General features: G+C 38.8%; 1 protein-coding gene across 2 annotated transcripts in view; it reads right to left on the minus strand.

The window, feature by feature from the left end:
* Window positions 1-20277, minus strand: part of ITGB6 (integrin subunit beta 6) — a 101319-nt gene that overhangs the window by 14482 nt on the left and 66560 nt on the right. For both annotated transcript variants that reach the window (NM_001131561.1, XM_024242886.2), the window contains 2 exon segments: window positions 10359-10456; window positions 12953-13175. In NM_001131561.1, coding sequence (NP_001125033.1) covers window positions 10359-10456; window positions 12953-13175 — 321 coding nt within the window.

The raw sequence follows: 20277 nt of genomic DNA on the forward strand, positions 1-20277 counted from the left end.
ATGATGGTTACAAACACTGTTTTTCAGAAACCTGTAAGTAGAAGCTTTGGCTCTTAATCTAAACTTTTAGGACATAGGTCCAAAGTTAGTGTGTTATGCTACAATGGATCAGAACATTAAAACTGGGGCTGCCCCTGATAATCTTGGACATACTCCTACTAGACTTATAACCACTCTCATTAGCTTAAAAATAAAAACATTAATAAAGCAGAATCTAATGTGTTTTCTGATTCTAACAAAAATTAAATAATAGTCTGTTTTTGGTCAAAAATGCCATAGCCATAGATAGAAATATTAACTTTCTGTTTGCTGTCTTTACATTTTGTTTGAGATGAAAAACCCAACAGTGTCTGTAAGAAGTATGCTTTGTATTATCTATGAAAACAGGAACCCGCAAGACATTTAGCATTGTAAATAAAATTTCGGGTGATAGATTTAAGTGTACAAACTGTTTTTGAACCCATTAGAAACATCTATTACATGGGAATATTAAGAAATCTAATTACAAATCATCATAGTCTAGTCATTGCCAAATGATTATGGTCATCTAAGTCACTTGGGAGTTTTGAAAATATAGATTCTGGGGACCCACCCTTGGATATCCTGATCTGAGAAGTTGGTTGTGTGCACAGCAGCTTGTACACTTAGTGAGTTGTTTAATAAGTATTTTTAAAAAGGAGATTCTGATTAGGAGATTTGGCGAGATGTGTGTTATTTCATGTTTGATTGCAAATGGTATTGCATATATAATTCATACGCTGGCCATTTTATTTGGCCTTTACCACATCTCCTGTTCACTTGCCCCTCCAATTAACTAGGGTTCATGAAGTCTTGGGGACTATGCGTTTTCTTATTGGAGTGTTTTCTTGCTTCTTTCCCTCTCTCTGCGGGAACAGCGCAGGCTCACTCTGCTCGCCTTGAACATATTTAATGAAATATTTTATTCTGAGGTAGGAAATATGTGATGGCTTATCATACTCCTTTCAGTAATATTAACCATGTTTTTAAAAATTTTCTTTCAAATAGCTGCACTGAAGCCTAGAGAGGCTTACTTGACCTGGTCAGGGTTATTTAAGTGTTAATGGAATGGCAGAATATGATCTTTGAGTCACAACTCCCATGTTTCTTTAATTACTTCACCACTCCTTTTCATGACTGTTATGGCTCTAGATGTAGTCTGTTCCATGGTGTTTGGGTATTGAAATAGTATTATCAAATGTGCAACAACAGATTTGCATAATTCGCTGCATAATTTCTTTTGTTGTTCATAGAAAATGGACCTCTCTTTTTTCCCTTCCTTTGTGAATGTCTACAGTGCTGCTCTAGAATAATACAATGAAAATAAGATACCAGGCAGTCCATGGAACCATACTCAGAGAAGGAAGAAATGTGAAAACAGAGGGGAGGAGGTGGGCCTGGGAAGGTCCAGGGAGGGTGTGAAAAATACAAAGCAGGGGGGTGGAGCCAAGATGGACGAATAGGAACAGCTCCAGTCTACAGCTCCCAGCGCGAGCGACGCAGAAGACGGGTGATTTCTGCATTTCCATTTGAGGTACCGGGTTTATCTCATTAGGGAGTGCCAGACAGTGGGTGCAGGACAGTGGGTGCAGCGCACCGTGCATGAGCCGAAGCAGGGCGAGGCATTGCCTCACTCAGGAAGAGCAAGGGGTCAGGGAGTTCCCTTTCCTAGTCAAAGAAAGGGGTGACAGATGGCACCCAGAAAATTGGGTCACTCCCACCCTAATACTGCGCTTTTCCAACGGGCTTAAAAAATGGCACACCAGGAGATTATATCCCACACCTGGCTCGGAGGGTCCTATGCCCATGGAGTCTTGCTGATTGCTAGCACAGCAGTCTGAGATCAAACTGCAAGGCGGCAGTGAGGCTGGGGGAGGGGCGCCTGCCATTGCCCAGGCTTGATTAGGTAAACAAAGCATCTGGGAAGCTCGAACTGGATGAAGCCCACCACAGCTTGAGGAAGCCTGCCTGCCTCTGTAGGCTCCACCTCTGGGGGCAGGGCACAGACAAACAAAAAGACAGCAGTAACCTCTGCAGACTTAAATGTCCCTGTCTGACAGCTTTGGAGAGAGTAGTGGTTCTCCCAGCACGCAGCTGGAGATCTGAGAATGGGCAGGCTGTCTCCTCAAGTGGGTCCCTGACACCCGAACAGCCTAACTGGGAGGCACCCCCCAGTAGGGGCAGACTGACACCTCACACGGCCGGGTACTCCTCTGAGACAAAAATTCCAGAGGAACGATCAGGCAGCAGCATTTGCAGTTCACCAAGATCCGCTGTTGTACAGCCACCGCTGTTCTGCAGCCACCGCTGCTGATACCCAGGCAAACAGCGTCTGGAGTGGACCTCTAGCAAACTCCAACAGACCTGCAGCTGAGGGTCCTGTCTGTTAGAAGGAAAACTAACAAACAGAAAGGACATCCACACCAAAAACCCTTCTGTACGTCACCATCATCAAAGACCAAAAGTAGATAAAACCACAAATATGGGGAAAAAACAGAGCAGAAAAACTGGAAACTCTAAAAAGCAGAGCACCTCTCCTCCTCAAAAGGAATGCAGCTCCTCACCAGCAACGGAACAAAGCTGGATGGAGAATGACTTTGATGAGTTGAGAGAAGAAGGCTTCAGACGATCAAACTACTCCGAGCTACAGGAGGAAATTTAAACCAAAGGCAAAGAAGTTGAAAACTTTGAAAAAAATTTAGACGAATGTATAACTAGAATAACCAATACAGAGAAGTGCTTAAAGGAGCTGATGGAGCTGAAAGCCAAGGATCGAGAACTACGTGAAGAATGCAGAAGCCTCAGGAGCCAATGCGATCAACTGGAAGAAAGGGTATCAGTGATGGAAGATGAAATAAATGAAATGAAGTGAGAAGGGAAATTTAGAGAAGAAAGAATAAAAAGAAACAAACAAAGCCTCCAAGAAATATGGGACTATGTGAAAAGACCAAATCTACATCTGATTGGTGTACCTGAAAGTGACGAGGAGAATGGAACCAAGTTGGAAAACACTCTGCAGGATATTATCCAGGAGAACTTCCCCAGTCTAGCAAGGCAGGCCAACATTCAGATTCAGGAAATACAGAGAACGCCATAAAGATACTCCTCGAGAAGAGCAACTCCAAGACACATAATTGTCAGATTCACCAAAGTTGAAATGAAGGAAAAAATGTTAAGGGCAGCCAGAGAGAAAGATCGGGTTACCCACAAAGGGAAGCCCATCAGACTAACAGCAGATCTCTCGGCAGAAACTCTACAAGCCAGAAGAGAGTGGGGGCCAATATTCAACATTCTTAAAGAAAAAATTTTCAACCCAGAATTTCATATCCAGCCAAACTAAGCTTCATAAGTGAAGGAGAAATAAAATGCTTTACAGACAAGCAAATGCTGAGAGATTTTGTCACCACCAGGCCTACCCTAAAAGAGCTCCTGAAGGAAGCGCTAAACATGGAAAGGAACAACCAGTACCAGCCACTGCAAAAACATGCCAAAATGTAAAGACCATCAAGGCTAGGAAGAAACTGCATCAACTAATGAGAAAAACAACCAGCTAACATCGTAATGACAGGACCAAATTCACACATAACAATATTAACTTTAAATGTAAATGGGCTAAATGCTCCAATTAAAAGACACAGACTGGCAAATTGGATAAAGACTCAAGACCCATCAGTGTGCTGTATTCAGGAAACCCATCTCAGGTGCAGAGACACACATAGGCTCAAAATAAAGGGATGGAGGAAGATCTACCAAGCAAATAGAAAACAAAAAAAAGGCAGGGGTTGCAATCCTAGTCTCTGATAAAACAGACTTTAAACCAAAAAGATCAAAAGAGACAAAGAAGGCCATTACACAATGGTAAAGGGATCAATTCAACAAGAAGAGCTAACTATCCTAAATATATATGCACCCAATACAGGAGCACCCAGATTCATAAAGCAAGTCCTTAGTGACCTACAAAGAGACTTAGACTCCCACACAATAATAATGGGAGACTTTAACACCCCACTGTCAACATTAGACAGATCAACGTGTCAGAAAGTTAACAAGGATATCCAGGAATTGAACTCAGCTCTGCACCAAGCAGACCTAATAGACATCTACAGAACTCTCCACCCCAAATCAGCAGAATATACATTCTTCTCAGCACCACACCACACCTATTCCAAAATTGACCACATAGTTGGAAGTAAAGCACTCCTCAGCAAATGTAAAAGAACACAAATTATAACAAACTGTCTCTCAGACCACAGTGCAATCAAACTAGAACTCAGGATTAAGAAACTCACTCAAAACCGCTCAATTACATGGAAACTGAACAACCTGCTCCTGAATGACTACTGGGTACATAACAAAATGAAGGCAGAAATAAAGGTGTTCTTTGAAACCAACGAGAACAAAGACACAACATACCGGAATCTCTGGGACACATTCAAAGCAGTGTGTAGAGGGAAATTTGTAGCACTAAATGCCCACAAGAGAAAGCAGGAAAGCAGGAAAGATCCAAAATTGACATCCTAACATCACAATTAAAAGAACTAGAAAAGCAAGAGCAAACACATTCAAAAGCTAGCAGAAGGCAAGAAATAACTAAAATCAGAGCAGAACTGAAGGAAATAGAGACACAAAAAACTCTCCAAAAAATTAATGAATCCAGGAGCTGGTTTTTTGAAAAGATCAAAAAAATTGATAGACCACTAGCAAGACTAATAAAGAAGAAAAGAGAGAAGAATCAGACAGATGCAATAAAAAATGATAAAGGGGATATCACCACCAATCCCACAGAAATACAAACTACCATCAGAGAATACTATAAACACCTCTACCCAAATAAACTAGAAAATCTAGAAGAAATGGATAAATTCCTCGACACATACACCCTCCCAAGACTAAACCAGGAAGAAGTTGAATCTCTCAATAGACCAATAACAGGATCTGAAATTGTGGCAATAATCAATAGCTTACCAACCAAAAAAAAGTCCAGGACCAGATGGATTCACAGCTGAATTCTACCAGAGGTACAAGGAGGAACTGGTACCATTCATTCTGAAACTATTCCAATCAATAGAAAAAGAGGGAATCCTCCCTAACTCATTTTATGAGGCCAGCATCATCCTGATACCAAAGCCTGGCAGAGAAACAACCAAAAAAAGAGAATTTTAGACCAATATCCTTGACAAACATTGATGCAAATATCCTCAATAAAATACTGGCAAACCGAATCCAGCAGCACATCAAAAAGCTTATCCACCAGGATCAAGTGGGCTTCATCCCTGGGATGCAAGGCTGGTTCAACATACGTAAATCAATAAATGTAATCCAGGATATAAACAGAACCAAAGACAAAAACCACGTGATTATCTCAATAGATGCAGAAAAGGCCTTTGACAAAATTCAACAACCCTTCATGCTAAAAACTCTCAATAAATTAGGTATTGATGGGACATATCTCAAAATAATAAGAACTATTTATGACAAACCCACAGCCAATATCATATGAATGGGCAAAAAGTGGAAGCATTTCCTTTGAAAATGGGCACAACACAGGGATGCCCTCTCTCACCACTCCTGTTCAACATAGTGTTGGAAGTTCGGGCCAGGGCAATGAGGCAGGAGAAGGAAATAAAGAGCATTCAATTAGGAAAAGAGGAAGTCAAATTGTCCCTGTTTGCAGATGACATGATTGTATATCTAGAAAACCCCATCGTCTCAGCCCAAAATCTCCTTAAGCTGATAAGCAACTTCAGCAAAGTCTCAGGATACAAAATCAATGTACAAAAATCACAAGCATTCTTATACACCAATAACAGACAAACAGAGAACCAAATCATGAGTGAACTCCCATTCACAATTGCTTCAAAGAGAATAAAATACCTAGGAATCCAACTTACAAGGGATGTGAAGGACCTCTTCAAGGAGAACTACAAACCACTGCTCAATGAAATAAAAGAGGATACAAACAAATGGAAGAACATTCCATGCTTATGGGTAGGAAGAATCAATATTGTGAAAATGGCCATACCGCCCAAGGTAATTTATAGATTCAATGCCATCCCCATCAAGCTACCAATGACTTTCTTCACAGAATTGGAAAAAACTACTTTAAAGTTCATATGGAACCAAAAAAGAGCCCGCATTGCCAAGTCAATCCAAAGCCAAAAGAAAAAAAAAAAGCTGGAGAGATCAAAGCTGGAGGGATCACGCTACCTGACTTCAAACTATACTACAAGGCTACAGTAATCAAAACAGCATGGTACTGGTACCAAAACAGAGATATAGACCAATGGAACAGAACAGAGCCCTCAGAAATAATGCCGCGTATCTACAACCATCTGATCTTTGACAAACCTGACAAAAACAAGCAATGGGGAAAGTATTCCCTATTTAATAAATGGTGCTGGGAAAACTGGCTAGCCATAGGTAGAAAGCTGAAACTGGATCCCTTCCTTACACCTTATACAAAAATTAATTCAAGATGGATTAAAGACTTACATGTTAGACCTAAAACCATAAAAACCCTAGAAGAAAACCTAGGCATTACCATTCAGGACATAGGCATGGGCAAGGACTTCATGTCTAAAACACCAAAAGCAATGGCAACAAAAGCCAAAACTGACAAATGGGATCTAATTAAACTAAAGAGCTTCTGCAGAGCAAAAGAAACCACCATCAGAGTGAACAGGCAACCTACAGAATGCGAGAAAATTTTCGCAACCTACTCATCTGACAAAGGGCTAATATCCAGAATCTACAATGAACTCAAACAAATTTACAAGAAAAAAACAACCCCATCAACCAGTGGGCGAAGGATATGAACAGACACTTCTCAAAAGAAGACATTTATGCAGCCATAACACACATGAAAAAATGCTCATCATCACTGGCCATCAGAGAAATGCAAATCAAAACCACAATGAGATACCATCTCACGCCAGTTAGAATGGCGATCATTAAAAAGTCAGGAAACAACAGGTGCTGGAGAGGATGTGGAGAAACAGGAACAGTTTTACACTGTTGGTGGGACTGTAAACTAGTTCAACCATTGTGGAAGTCAGTGTGGCGATTCCTCAGGGATCTAGAACTAGAAATACCATTTGACCCAGCCATCCCATTACTGGGTATATACTCAAAGGATTAGAAATCATGCTGCTATAAAGACACATGCACACGTATGTTTATTGCGGCACTCTTCACAATAGCAAAGACTTGGAATCAACCCAAATGTCCAACAACGATAGACTGGATTAAGAAATGTGGCACATATACACCATGGAATACTAGGCAGCCATAAAAAATGAAGAGTTCATGTCCTTTGTAGGGACATGGATGAAACTGGAAACCATCATTCTCAGCAAACTATCGCAAGGACAAAAAACCAAACACCGTATGTTCTCACTTATAGGTGGGAATTGAACAGTGAGAACACATGGACACAGGAAGGGGAACATCACACTTCAGGGACTGTTGTGGGGTGGGGGGAAGGGGGAGGGATAGCATTAGGAGATATACCTAATGCTAAATGATGAGTTAATGGGTGCAGCACACCAACATGGCACATGTATACATATGTAACAAACCTGCACATTGTGCACATGTACCCTAAAACTTAAAGTATAATAATAATAAAATTAAAAAAAAAAAAAGAAAAAGAAAAATACAAAGCATCTGCACCACTGAGTCAAGATGGCCATATGTTTAAGACCTCAGCTCTAGGATTAGTTAGCAGTTTTCAAAAAAACAAAAATGAAAACAAACAAACAACAACGTTTCCCAAGGAAAAAGTAACGGGTTTATGGTCAGATAAGTTTGGGAATCCTTTATTTATTCCAATTCCTCCCCTTGCCATTCCTGATGATTCACAATGCACATTTAATTTAAATGCATAACAACTCTCAGAAGTCCTGCAAAGAAAACAAGAAACCTAGTTTCCTATTTCTAAGATTTATATTACCAGGGGCGCCTTTTTCTATGTAATGCTTTCATATCTAGGGTTGCATGGAATATACTTTGAGAAACAATTCTCTGAGTACATGTATGTTAGGGTAAATAAAAATATGTCTCTCAAGCTGGGCACTGTGGTGCATGCTTGTAATCCCAGTAATTTTGGAGGCTGAGGTGGGCAGATGCCTTGAGCTCTGAGTTTGAGGCCAGCCTGGCCAACATGGCAAAACCCCATTTGTACAAAAACTACAAAAAATTACACTATGTATGGTGGCATGCGCCTGTAGTCCCAGGTACTCATGAGGCTGAGCCTTGAAGGTCTAGAATGCAGTGAGCCTTGATCACGCCACTACGCTCCAGCCGGGGAGACAGGGTAAGGCCTTGTGTCAAAAAAAAAAAAAAAAAAGACTCTCAGTAAAATGGGATGAATATGGTTAATAACATGTTTTTGATGTGCCCACCCACAGCATAATTGAGGAACAATTCATACAGATTATAAAGTTATGTTTTGTTTTTTTTTTTTCTCCTGGGGAGTACTCCCCAGGAGTAAAATAAAATTCCTCTCGTTGGGGGAAGGGTAGGTTGTTAAAAGACAAATATGATGCGATCATTTCAAGGTAGTATGATCAGTAACATAACTGGATGAGTAACTTGAAATAAAGCTTATAAAAAGGCTCATTAGAAAAGTGGCTTTTAAACACAGTCTGAATTAAAAACATTTTTTCTCTCAAATTCATCCAGATTAGTGCTTTAAATGGTATTAGTAATCCAATTTTTATTTTCAATTGCTGAGTTACAAATAATTGTATCTCCCTATTTTGAAATAATTTAGTCAAATACACAAAAAGAATAATGTAAATATTTTAAATGCCACTGGAGCCCTAGTCTTCCTCTCCAATCTCAGCGTTTATGATCATCTACCAAAAAAACCTGTGTACTTAAATATAGTAAGTACCTTGTTCCTGCCATTATGATTTACATGTATGTAAGGTTTATTCCTTTTTTTCCTCAACACATTAGATTTCCCATGTTGCTAGTGAATTGAGGCTTAGCAATTTGCAGAGCATTTTTTGCAATTTTTATGCATTTCTCGAAAACACTTGGTAAATATCCCCAGTGCTTGCTGTGAAATGAGCCCAGAAGGTGATGCTAGGACTTTGCACCAGGTACTAATGTGGGAAGTCCACAGAGGCTGCCTGCTCAGTGCTTTCATGTATCTCGCCTTTGGTAGTAATGTAAGGCGCACACCATCTTGTCCAATTTACTGCTATTTGGCATGTTTATCTTTGGTCACAAGAAAAGCATTGGTGAGGGGTTTTATGAGCACTTATCATGACCCTCCATATAGGGTAATCCAATTGTGCATAGTCAGAACTCTCAATTTTCAGACAATGTAAGTAATCTTCAAAACAATATAAAGTTCATTAACTCAATCCATGCTGGAAATGGATTAATTTCCGTATTCTAATTCCATCTATTCAAGAGACACATCCTGGAGGGTCACACATTATTGGCTTGATTATTTCACTTCACCTGAGCTACATCTTGGCCACATCTCTAATGTGTGCAGAGTAGCAATTCTACCGCATGATAATGCAGCGAGTTCAGGATGATACAAAATTAAATTCTCCCAGGTTGTGTCTGTTGGAAGAGTCAGTCATCATCTTTGTTTTAAAGTCCACAAATTATTGTTTAAAAGGTATTGCCAGTTAAAAAAACAAGCTATTTAAATATTTGAGGTGAAACTTTGCCACTAGACTCTGATTCTAAGTAATTAAATTTAAAATGACAGATGAAAGCAAGAGAAGTTTGCTTAGCCGTTAAAGGGAGTAGGTCTTTCTTGTATTTGGGGGGTGAGGCAACAGGGAATTGAGGATGGTCATTGTAATGCCCATATTTGGAAGGTTGGGAATAAAAGTATATCGAGGGGAGGAAAAATGGCCACTAACCAGAAACCACCCAGTATCTGGGAGGCACCATCTGGAACACTGTTTTACAGTTGGCTTTATCTTATCTTGAAATAAAGCAATTGGATGATAAAGGGTGAATTCAGGTTTGGGGGTTAACATTTAGCCATTTCTTCAATTTTTCTCCCTTTCTAGTTTGAAAAATATAGCATTCTGGAATTCTCTACAGTTGAATTTGTTAAGCAGAGGTGAACTTGGCAACAGAGCTGAAGTCAAATAGAATAGCTACAACTTTGAAATGCTTGTGTCCTGAGACATCAAGTTTCTAGTCTTATAGGATGCATTTACTCTTAAAAAATGAATGTGGGTGAGCTGATGCCCTGGTACAAATAAGGTTAAGCTACTAAATAGCCCTCGATTCACAGAGGGTCAAGAACTACGCCTCTCAAGAACTACATAAGGAAATGAAAAACAATTTAAGACAAGCAGAACCTTCTTCTTCACTGATGGTCGCACCAGCTAGTTTGCACTTGTCCACACATTCTTCTTGGGCTTGGCCAGCTGCTGACAGGTGGCATTCAATGCAGCTCCTGTGGACAGTATCCAACAGTGTATCAGTTCATGCTGGTGGAAAATAGATTTGCAGCTTGAATATTGCTTTACTGCTGTTGTTGCAATTTGTGCTATAGGAGTATCTCGTAGATGTCATTATCTTTTGTTACTTTCAAAAGGATAGTAGGGTAATGTCCAAGTGAACACTGAATTATTCTGAGTTCCACTCAGTAATCAATGTTCCCTGAGCCAGTCTTGATAATAGCTACTATTTTCATTTACCTGTAATGATTGCTCCTGATTGGTTAAGTAAACAAACAAACAATCAAAGAAAATAAATAGATTTAGCTGTTTTCATTTTACTTTTTCCTACAGAGAGCATATGTTCCTAAAATATGATTAGAGACTAGGAGAAGTTTTGAATTTCTTAACAGAAATGGTCTATACCTTAACCAGAATTCCAAGAATGATTAGTGAACTTTGTATATGTCTTATATGATTATTTTCACAATTCACCTTTCTGTAACTCTTGAATAAGTCTAAGTCTTAATGAAGGTGTGGATTAGAGCGTGGATCTCAAAAGCTGTGGATTAGAGCCTGAATCCTCATTAATACAGGCTTTTAAATAAAAGATCACTATTTATAGAAAAGTACATTTCCAAGAACATCGTCCAAGAATTAAGCTACTCTAAAGACATCTATATAGCAAAGTAAAATTTAGACCCTGAATTAATCTTGTGCTGAAAATCACTTTACAAATAGATTGTGCTTGCTGTAATTCAAAAACAGCAAAAGTTTTCTTACTGTGGACACACATGCTGTCTCTGTCTCCTCTGGCCATGGAAATGTATGCTCTGCTAAGTGCTTGAAACACCCCACCAGCACCCATAACTCAGCAAATCTCAGCTGAAACTGCACTTCCTTAGGCAGACCTTCACTAAACCTTAGACCAATCGGTTCCTTTGCAGTGGAAGCCTCAGGATTTTTCCATAGGAAGAGCAACCTATCAGGCAGTGGGGAAGGTTTTACTGTGAAGTTGCCTTGGCATTGCAAATACATTGCATTTATCTAGATTGTATATTTATTTGGAGTGGCTTTGAAGGGGTCTGGTGATTGTGGAAGCTCTTAATATCTCTTTGTCTTTGTGCATCTCACTGATGGCTGCACTAGCTAGTCTGGTAGCCTTATCCCCTGCTGTAGAGTTCCATAGCACTCTCTATTTCCCCCTATTAAAACTGTCAGCCTAGACAGCATTGCAATCACTTTAAAAGATGTCTATCTTTCCCACTAGACTCCCAGCACCTGTGAAGGCAGAGGTTGTAGCTGTTTCAGTCATCATTGCTTTGCCCATGGCATAACAGGATTCTTGGCATATAGTAGGCACTTAATACCTCACTGATAAATGAATACATGCATGAATAAATGGAAAAATGGACTCATCTCAAAACTAACATAAATCCCAAGGAGGTCACTACCTGATTCCCCAAATTCAAATGGCTTTGATTGTTAATTTCCTATCTTGTAATTCAGATTTAAGATTGAATCATGTTTATAGAGAAGATAAAACAGAAAAGTAATAGAAGAAACATCTTGAAGAGACATTTTCCATTAGATCCTATTCAAATCATCCTAATCATGTCCTCATGCTTCTCCTGGCATGCGTCTTGTCTTAGTTTGCCAGTGACAGTGGCAGAGAAGTTTTGACACCTGAATGGTGAGTAACCACTGAGTGAAAAATTGCTTTTCTCACTCTGTTTATGTCAGAAATGCAAATGTCACCATTTTGGGCATCAGAGTTCATGAAAATCTGAAATGCTGAAGCATATTTGCTGCATAATACATTATCCACTGCAATATCATAACAGCCACTTTGGAGGCTCGCTTCACTTGACCTACAAATGTGGCCCCAATTTCATTAAGAAATTGTGAGGTTTTATTGTTGTTATTGTGCATATGATATAAAAGAAAACACAATACACAATAGCTGTGTATAATGGCAACCAAAGAAAGGCGCCAAAGAGCATGGGTGGTAAAGAAGCAGGAGAGAATTGAAAGCTAAGATCGTCTTTCTGCCTCTTTGCCTCTGTGAGTCTATAGATAGGAATGAATCAGTAAGGTCAGGCTATAAACTTCTAGTTAAGAAAGAAGCTTGTCTGTTTCCCCTGAAAAGCTACTGACTGCATGTGGGTGTCATCCGTCTACCTCCAGGGCATTCCTTCTGTGTAGCTGGTATTGTAATGGAGAGGTGATCTGATGTTATCAGTGTGGGACATCAGCTCTACTTCCCCAAGCTAGTCTCTAGCAGAAACGTGACATTGTGATTCTGGATAATCAGGACTGAGAAAGAGGTAAGCGAGAGATTGATGTTCCAGGCTGAAGATCACAGAGGCCCTGTGGGTTTGTGTGTGTTTTGATGGATGTTTGGAGACCAAACCAGCAAATACAATCTGAGGTCTGAGTTTACAAAATGCCATTGTAAGTTTGATCACTATAAACCTATCCACATAAGGAATGGAGAAAAGCAGAGACATTACCGTTTAGAGTTACAGGGGTCACCACAGGTAGGACATCGTTCACAGGTTGGTCCTGAGGCTCCAGGGTTTGTGCAAACACACTTGCCACAAACACAGTCCCCGCGCCCACTGCAGAGCACTCCGTCTTCAGAGATGCAGGAGTCCGTGCTGGTGGTGCAGTTGCAGTACTCGCCAGTCCAGCCACTCCTGCACACACATTCACCACAGTCACAGTCGCCGTTACCTGTAAAACAAAATGCTCTATGCTTCTCACAGCCCCAAAACACTTGCAGATTTGAGGGGATGAGGGGCATCTTTTCTCTTTGTCTTTAAGCACCGTCATCAAAAGACAAGAAAAAAAATGAGAAAAAAGTGTGTGTGTGAGGGGTGCAGTATGAGTGTAGATATTTTGTATCAAATGTGTCTTGCTAATTGTGCTTACTTAGATCTGGTCTCCTAACTGAAGATCCACTTGCTTACTTTATGTTTGTAAACCATAAATAAAAATATAAGCCTCTCAGCCAACTGAATGGACCCCTCCTCTCAGCCAAGGGCATTCTAAACTAAACCTGAAACACTAGTCCAGGCCGTGATGAGAGTGGGTGGTCCAACATGCCTTATTATACCCTCCTCCCTTTGCAATTCAGGTACAGCTGACCAACATTAACAAAAAAACAGAAACCTTAAGACTGACAAAGCAGACTCTTTGTAGCAATAAGATGCCAACATGATAGATAGCAGGTCCTGAAAGTAATCAAAGTATTTTACCCCAAAATATATTTCTTTGATATATTTTGAAATGGCTTGACCAAGCTGTCTCTTGTGGGGAATATCTACATTCTGCAGAGAATCGTCTTTTCTTTCCAGATCTTATTCCTGATCCAAGAGAGAATTAACTAAGAATCTGGAACCTTTTTTAAGTCTTCTAGGAAACATTTGCAATCTATTCTCTCTGAAGCCCGCTACCTGGACGCTTCATCTGCATAATAATAACCCTGTTCTCCACAACCCCTTATCTTAAGGCAGGTACTCCCTTCTATTGATTCCAGGTCTTCAGATAAACTCTTTCAACCAATCACCAACCACTATGACCTGAAAGTCCTGCCCGTCCCCTTTGAGTTGTCACACCTTTCTGAACAGAACCAATGTACATCTTACATGTATTGATTGATGTCTTATGTCTCCCTAAAATGCATAAAACCAAGCTGTGCCCTGACTGCCTTAGGCACAGGTTCTTAGGATCTCCTGGGGCTGTGTCACAGGCCATGGTCACTCATATTTGGCTCAGAATAAATCTCTTCGAATATTTTACAGAGTTTGGCTCTTTTCATCCACATATGATATGAAATAGAATTTGTAATCAGACCAAATGAGATAATCCAGAAAGCACATAAAAGATATTTGATGTGCATGTGTGTCTCTGTGCATATTTATTTATTTAGTTATTTTTATTTTTTGCTTTTAGTTAAGATGCCATATGATAATGATGCAAGACAGACCTGGATTAAAGCCCACCCCTCTATATCACTCAAGCTGTGTGATCATGAGAGCCTCATCTATAAAACAGATGGAATAAAGTCTACTTCCAATGCTTGTAACTGGATGAGATAATGTATATATCTCCTAATTTTGCATTCACCAGTTAGATGTCCCATAGGCATACACTGAGTGCTCAAAAAATTCACTACTTAACACACTTTAATTGAGCATATACTATGTGCCAAAGATTGTATTAGGTATGAGGATATAAAATTAAATAAGACAAGGTCATCGAACTTATAATTTAGTATAGGAGGCAGCCTAATGAATACTACTACTAATAAGTATACATAGGGGAATAGTTTCCAAATTAAACTGGAGATTTGAGGGTTTCCAAAGGAGGTAATGCTTGAGCTAAGTTTGAAAGATACGGGTAGACAATACAAAAAAAAAAGGTTCTATGCATTTCAGGAATACATGTGGAATCATGTGACCTGCTTAATACCCATAGAACTTTCCTATGGATAGAGCCAAAGTTGCATATGGAGTGTGGCAGGTGGGGAAATGGAAAGGATAACAAAAAGTCAGAAATCCGACCATGAAAAGCCTTATTGGCTAAAGGAAGAGCTTCTATCCTGAAAGTTTTGTCTAGACATTTTTTAGCATCAGTAGACACGGTCAAGCTACAAACAGAAAAATCAGGAGTAGAGGCAAGAAGATATGAGAACATGAACCAAGGCAGTGCCCATGGGAGCAGCGAGGAAAGAATATATATTTGGGCATGGAATGCTCAGGGTGTGGGTGCGATTGGTGCCAGGCGGAGGGTTGAGGGAAGAGACAGAGGGATGGAATTCTCCCCAGGTGACTAGACTGAGCAGCCAGATGGATGATGTGGCTTTTCACTGAACTGGAATGGAAGCTAGCTCATGGTCACTGCCGTATCACCAATGCCTGGCACAGAGTAGAACCTGATTATTGAAACAGAGGAGGAGAAGCAGCTTTGGGTGGGGAAGATGATGAGTTCACTTTTGGCCCTGAGGAGCTCAAGGGGCCTGTGGGACATCCTAGTAGGAGGTTGAATATATATATCGGCCTGAAGTTTGGGGTTTGGGATCCATTAGGGAAAGGTGGTACTTGAAGCTGTCATGGATCAGGTCATCTAGGGCAAGCAGGTAGAGTGAGAAAAACTCTGGAGAGCTTCAGGACTTAAAATGTGATCAGAAAAATTGTGATCCTTACAGAAGAGACTGAGAGGTAGGAAGGGAACAGAAGTGATGTTGCAGAGGCCTGGGGCAGAGACTGTTAAAGAGGGAGGCACCTGGACACTTTTGCTGTAGACAAATAGCCCATCTAATCCTAAAGAGCCCCTTTTGATATGGCCACTTAATGATGTATGAAATACTTCAAAAATGATTTTAAAAGTGTTTAAAATAATGGGCTTATGTGTTATTTCCATAATATTATTCTGGGTGCCTGCCATGTGCAAGACACTAACACAGGTGTTGGATGTTTCAAACAAATAACATTTATTTGCAAACTCTCGTAACTGATACTTTTCTTCAAATAAAAAAAAAGAAAGAAATGTGCATTAGGCATTTTGCCTCACAAGTTTTGCTCTTCCAGCAAAATTTAGGATTACCTAAGACAGTATATAACAGTGTTTAGAACGGTACCTGGCCCATAAATAAGCACTATACAAGTGTTAGTTACTGGCATTATTTCTGAAAACTATCCAGTAGGAAGAATTTGTAAACAAAATTATCTATCAGTATTAAAATTCCTATACTTTTACTGAAAACAAAGTAGACGTAGAAAAAAAAATCACAAGTGAAACAGGATTCTACTTGTAGGAGACACTGCCAAGTTCACTGTAGACGGAAGAATTCTGGACTTTCTCTTGTAAACTTTGGTCTAGTAAGTGGCTTACTTTTCTATCTTGATGACTGGGCTCTAAGGAACTTGGAGTAGGAGAGTCCTGGGCTTAATTCTTTGGTCAAAAATCACAAAACAAAGATGATAGCCACAAAGATTTTGAAATTGGATTCTGATTTCTGTAGGTATGTGTGTGCATATATATATATATATGTGTGTGTATATATATATGTATATGTGTGTATATATACACACACACAGTCATGTGTCTTTTAACAATGGGAATATGTACCAAGAAATGCATCATTAGGTGATTTCATCATTGTGTAAACATCATAGAGTATACTTACACAAACTTAGATGGTAAACCTACTGCACACCTAGGTTATATGGTATAGCTTATTGCTCCTAGGCTACAAACCTATACAATATGTTACTGTGCTGGGTACTGGAGGCAATTGTAACACCACGGTGAGCATTTGTGTATCTAGACATAGAAAAGGTACAGTAAAAATACAGTATTATAAAATTATGGGACAACAATTGTATATGTACTGTGTTGTTGACAAAATCGTCATTATGTGGTGGATGATTATATGTATATACATATATATTCTCTCTCTATATATATCCTCTATATACTCTCTGTATATACACATACAAACATGTATGTATAGATGCTTCTGGACTTATGATAGGATTATGTCTGGATAAACTCATTGTAAAATGTAAAATAATGGGTTTATCCAGACATAACATTACTGTAAGTCGAGCAACACACTAAATTTGTATGAGTTTCACACCATCTTAAAGTGTGTGTTTGTGTGTGTTATTTGTCTAATGAAAGATGAGTTGAAATTTACCTGGATTCATGATATTAAGATATATTTCAACTGCATTTCATAACCTATACAATTTATAACTGACATAATTAATTCAAAGCAAAGAATAATTAAATGATTTGGGCCAAAGCCATTAATTTCATTTTTACATGTAAATGATCTTCTAAACTACAATATCTTTTTGTTTCTTCCTCAACAAAAGGGGAAACTTACTTTTATGGTAGGAAGAAATTCCATATTACAGTTGATTCTGGAAAATTAATATGATTTACAAACATTATTAAATGAAAGATGCACTTCCAAATGCTTTGAGAATGCTCAAGTATATTATTGCATGTAGGAAGTACTTGGCAGAAATTTAGAAAATCCTTCCTGGAGCAGTAGAAAAGGACCATCATGGCAAAAACACGGAGCTCCTCTCAGAATTTAGAAGCCCTTCTCTCTCCTGGCCTTCCAGAGCCACTGACCTGGTTTCCAAAGTTGCTAATTGATATCCTCAAACAACCAGTTATCTAGAGTAGTGGTTCATACAACAACAACAACAACAAAACTTTCATATTGGTTTCACGGAGGGACAAGATGATAACCAAAGATCAAGAAAAATTACCATGCTATTTCAGAGGGATAGATCTTTCTGGAATGCCATTGACAATAACTGTAAGTGCATAATGGCAGGAAGTGTTTCTCTAATATCATTTGCCTGTTAGTTTCCATCTCTTAGAATCAAAATATAGGAGACTAATGGAATTTGGGCAAGGAAAAAATCAATGGAGCTCTGTATCTTTGAGTGCTTACAGATGGATGAAAGAAGCTGTATGAAAAAGAACATTGCGATAATAGCTCTTCAGAAAAGTGGAGCACTGCTGAATATATTAGTTACAAACTGGAGATCCACACAAGTTGTGAGCTGTAGCATGTTTGATCCTCTGTTGCAAATAAAACAACAGCAGCAGTAGAGTGTCTATTCCAGTGCCAGGCACAATTTTTGTCCCTGCACAAAGCACAATGCCAGGCACATAGTAGGTACTCCATGACCATTTGTTAACCATTTGTTATAATTGCATTTATTTTCATTATACCTTTTGAAAGAAAAGTTACTAATTATAGAGCCACATCCTTTGTGATGTTACTAAAAACCAAAATAGCTTATGAGAAACAGTAATGGTTGAAGGAAATTGGCATTGGTGAAGTTTTCTGAATCCAGCTAAATAAATCGTATTTTCTAAATAGTATCTCTAAATAGAATCGTGTTTTCTAAATAGCAATCACTGTACCTGATTCAAAGAGAGGCACTGTTGTCAGAACTTCCTAGCTAAAATCCACAGATCAAGTCTTTTTTAGTTTATTTCTGTTCCTCATGCATGGTAAAAAATAAGGTGAAAGACCATCAAGGAAAGCTCTGTTGCTAAACAGAGTTCAGCATTTTATACTGCCTTAGATCTCTTAGATCCAAGATTTAAAGGGTGAAATATAAGTCGTGTTAGTATCTCTATTATATTTTGTTAGATTACACTTAGAGCTTTTTGAAAGGTAATTTCAAGTGTTTTGAACATGTATTTTATTACAAGATTCCTATTAGACATGCAATATGGGATTCTGCCCAATATATCCTCTTTGTGATGTGGTGACGGCCTTTGGCTGGCTTCTTGTCACCTTCAGATTGTGCCCCATCTGCATCATGTGAAAAGAGGACTGATGTGGGTTTGGAAACACACCTATTAAACCAGGAAATAAACCTTTAAATGAAAAGGGAGAGAAATGTGTCTCCATCAGAACAGACCATAAATTTTTCACTCTCTGGAGGGAAAAAAGGCGTATTTTCTCAGAAAAACTTATTGGTTGCAACAGCAGCAGCAAAGAAATGAAAGGTAGTTACACTTCTAAGGGTATCAAATGGTTTTCAGAAAGCTTGGATTTCTTTGATGCTTCTTTCTTTCAGGTCTTTTATTTCCCCCCAAATTAGTCTTTTTTATATGTTCCTAACACTGTCTTTTAAAAACATAACTTGCTTAGTTTTCTATAAAGATAATGGCTTTCTGATTTGAATAGCTGTCTGCTTACATAGTGTGAAGAACAGAGACATTGAAGCTTAAATTCAGCATTCAGCTAATATTTCAATCTATAAGACAAATTTGTACTGTTTAAGAGTATATGAACATATTTGTAATTCTTTTCTGAATGGATTACACTTATATATATGTGTGCATATATATATATATCAAAGAATGATTTTATAATAGTCATATACGATATATCCTAAAACTATAGTGATTTTACATCTATGTAGGATATTAAAACATACATATTTCTACTTTAAATTTTTCTCAAATTTCTCAAGATATTCTGAGTAATTTTCCATCTTTGTCCTTCCTGTAGACTTTTTCACATATGCACTTACTCATCTTTCTTATGCTCAGTGCCTAACCTAGTATGTGTCATATAGTAGGTGTTTAATAAATATTTGTGGAATGAGTGAAGGCCCTGAAAGCCCATTTAATATATTTTTGTGCTCCTTATCCTTGGTAGCATGCTCATTTAGCAGTCTACCTAGTTTTTACTTTTCCAAAGTCATATACATTTAAAAGATCAGTCAGTGGCAAATTGGATAGAGTCAAGACCCATCAGTGTGCTGTATTCAGGAAACCCATCTCATGTGCAAAGACACACATAGGCTCAAAATAAAGGGATGAGGAAGATCTACAAAGCAAATGGAAAAACAAAAAAAGGCAGGGGTTGCAATCCTAGTCTCTGATAAAACAGACTTTAAACCAACAAAGATCAAAAGAGACAAAGAAGGCCATTACATAATGGTAAAGGGATCAATTCAACAAGAAGAGCTAACTATCCTAAATATATATGCACCCAATACAGGGGCACCCAGATTCATAAAGCAAGTCCTTAGTGACCTACAAAGAGACTTAGACTCCCACACAATAATAATGGGAGACTTTAACACCCCACTGTCAACATTAGACAGATCAACGTGTCAGAAAGTTAACAAGGATATCCAGGAATTGAACTCAGCTCTGCACCAAGCAGACCTAATAGACATCTACAGAACTCTCCACCCCAAATCAACAGAATATACAATCTTTTCAGCACCACACCACACCTATTCCAAAATTGACCGCATAGTGGGAAGTAAAGCACTCC

The sequence above is a fragment of the Pongo abelii genome, chromosome 11 (assembly GCF_028885655.2).
Source record: "Pongo abelii isolate AG06213 chromosome 11, NHGRI_mPonAbe1-v2.0_pri, whole genome shotgun sequence".
Taxonomy (NCBI): Eukaryota; Metazoa; Chordata; class Mammalia; order Primates; family Hominidae; genus Pongo; species Pongo abelii.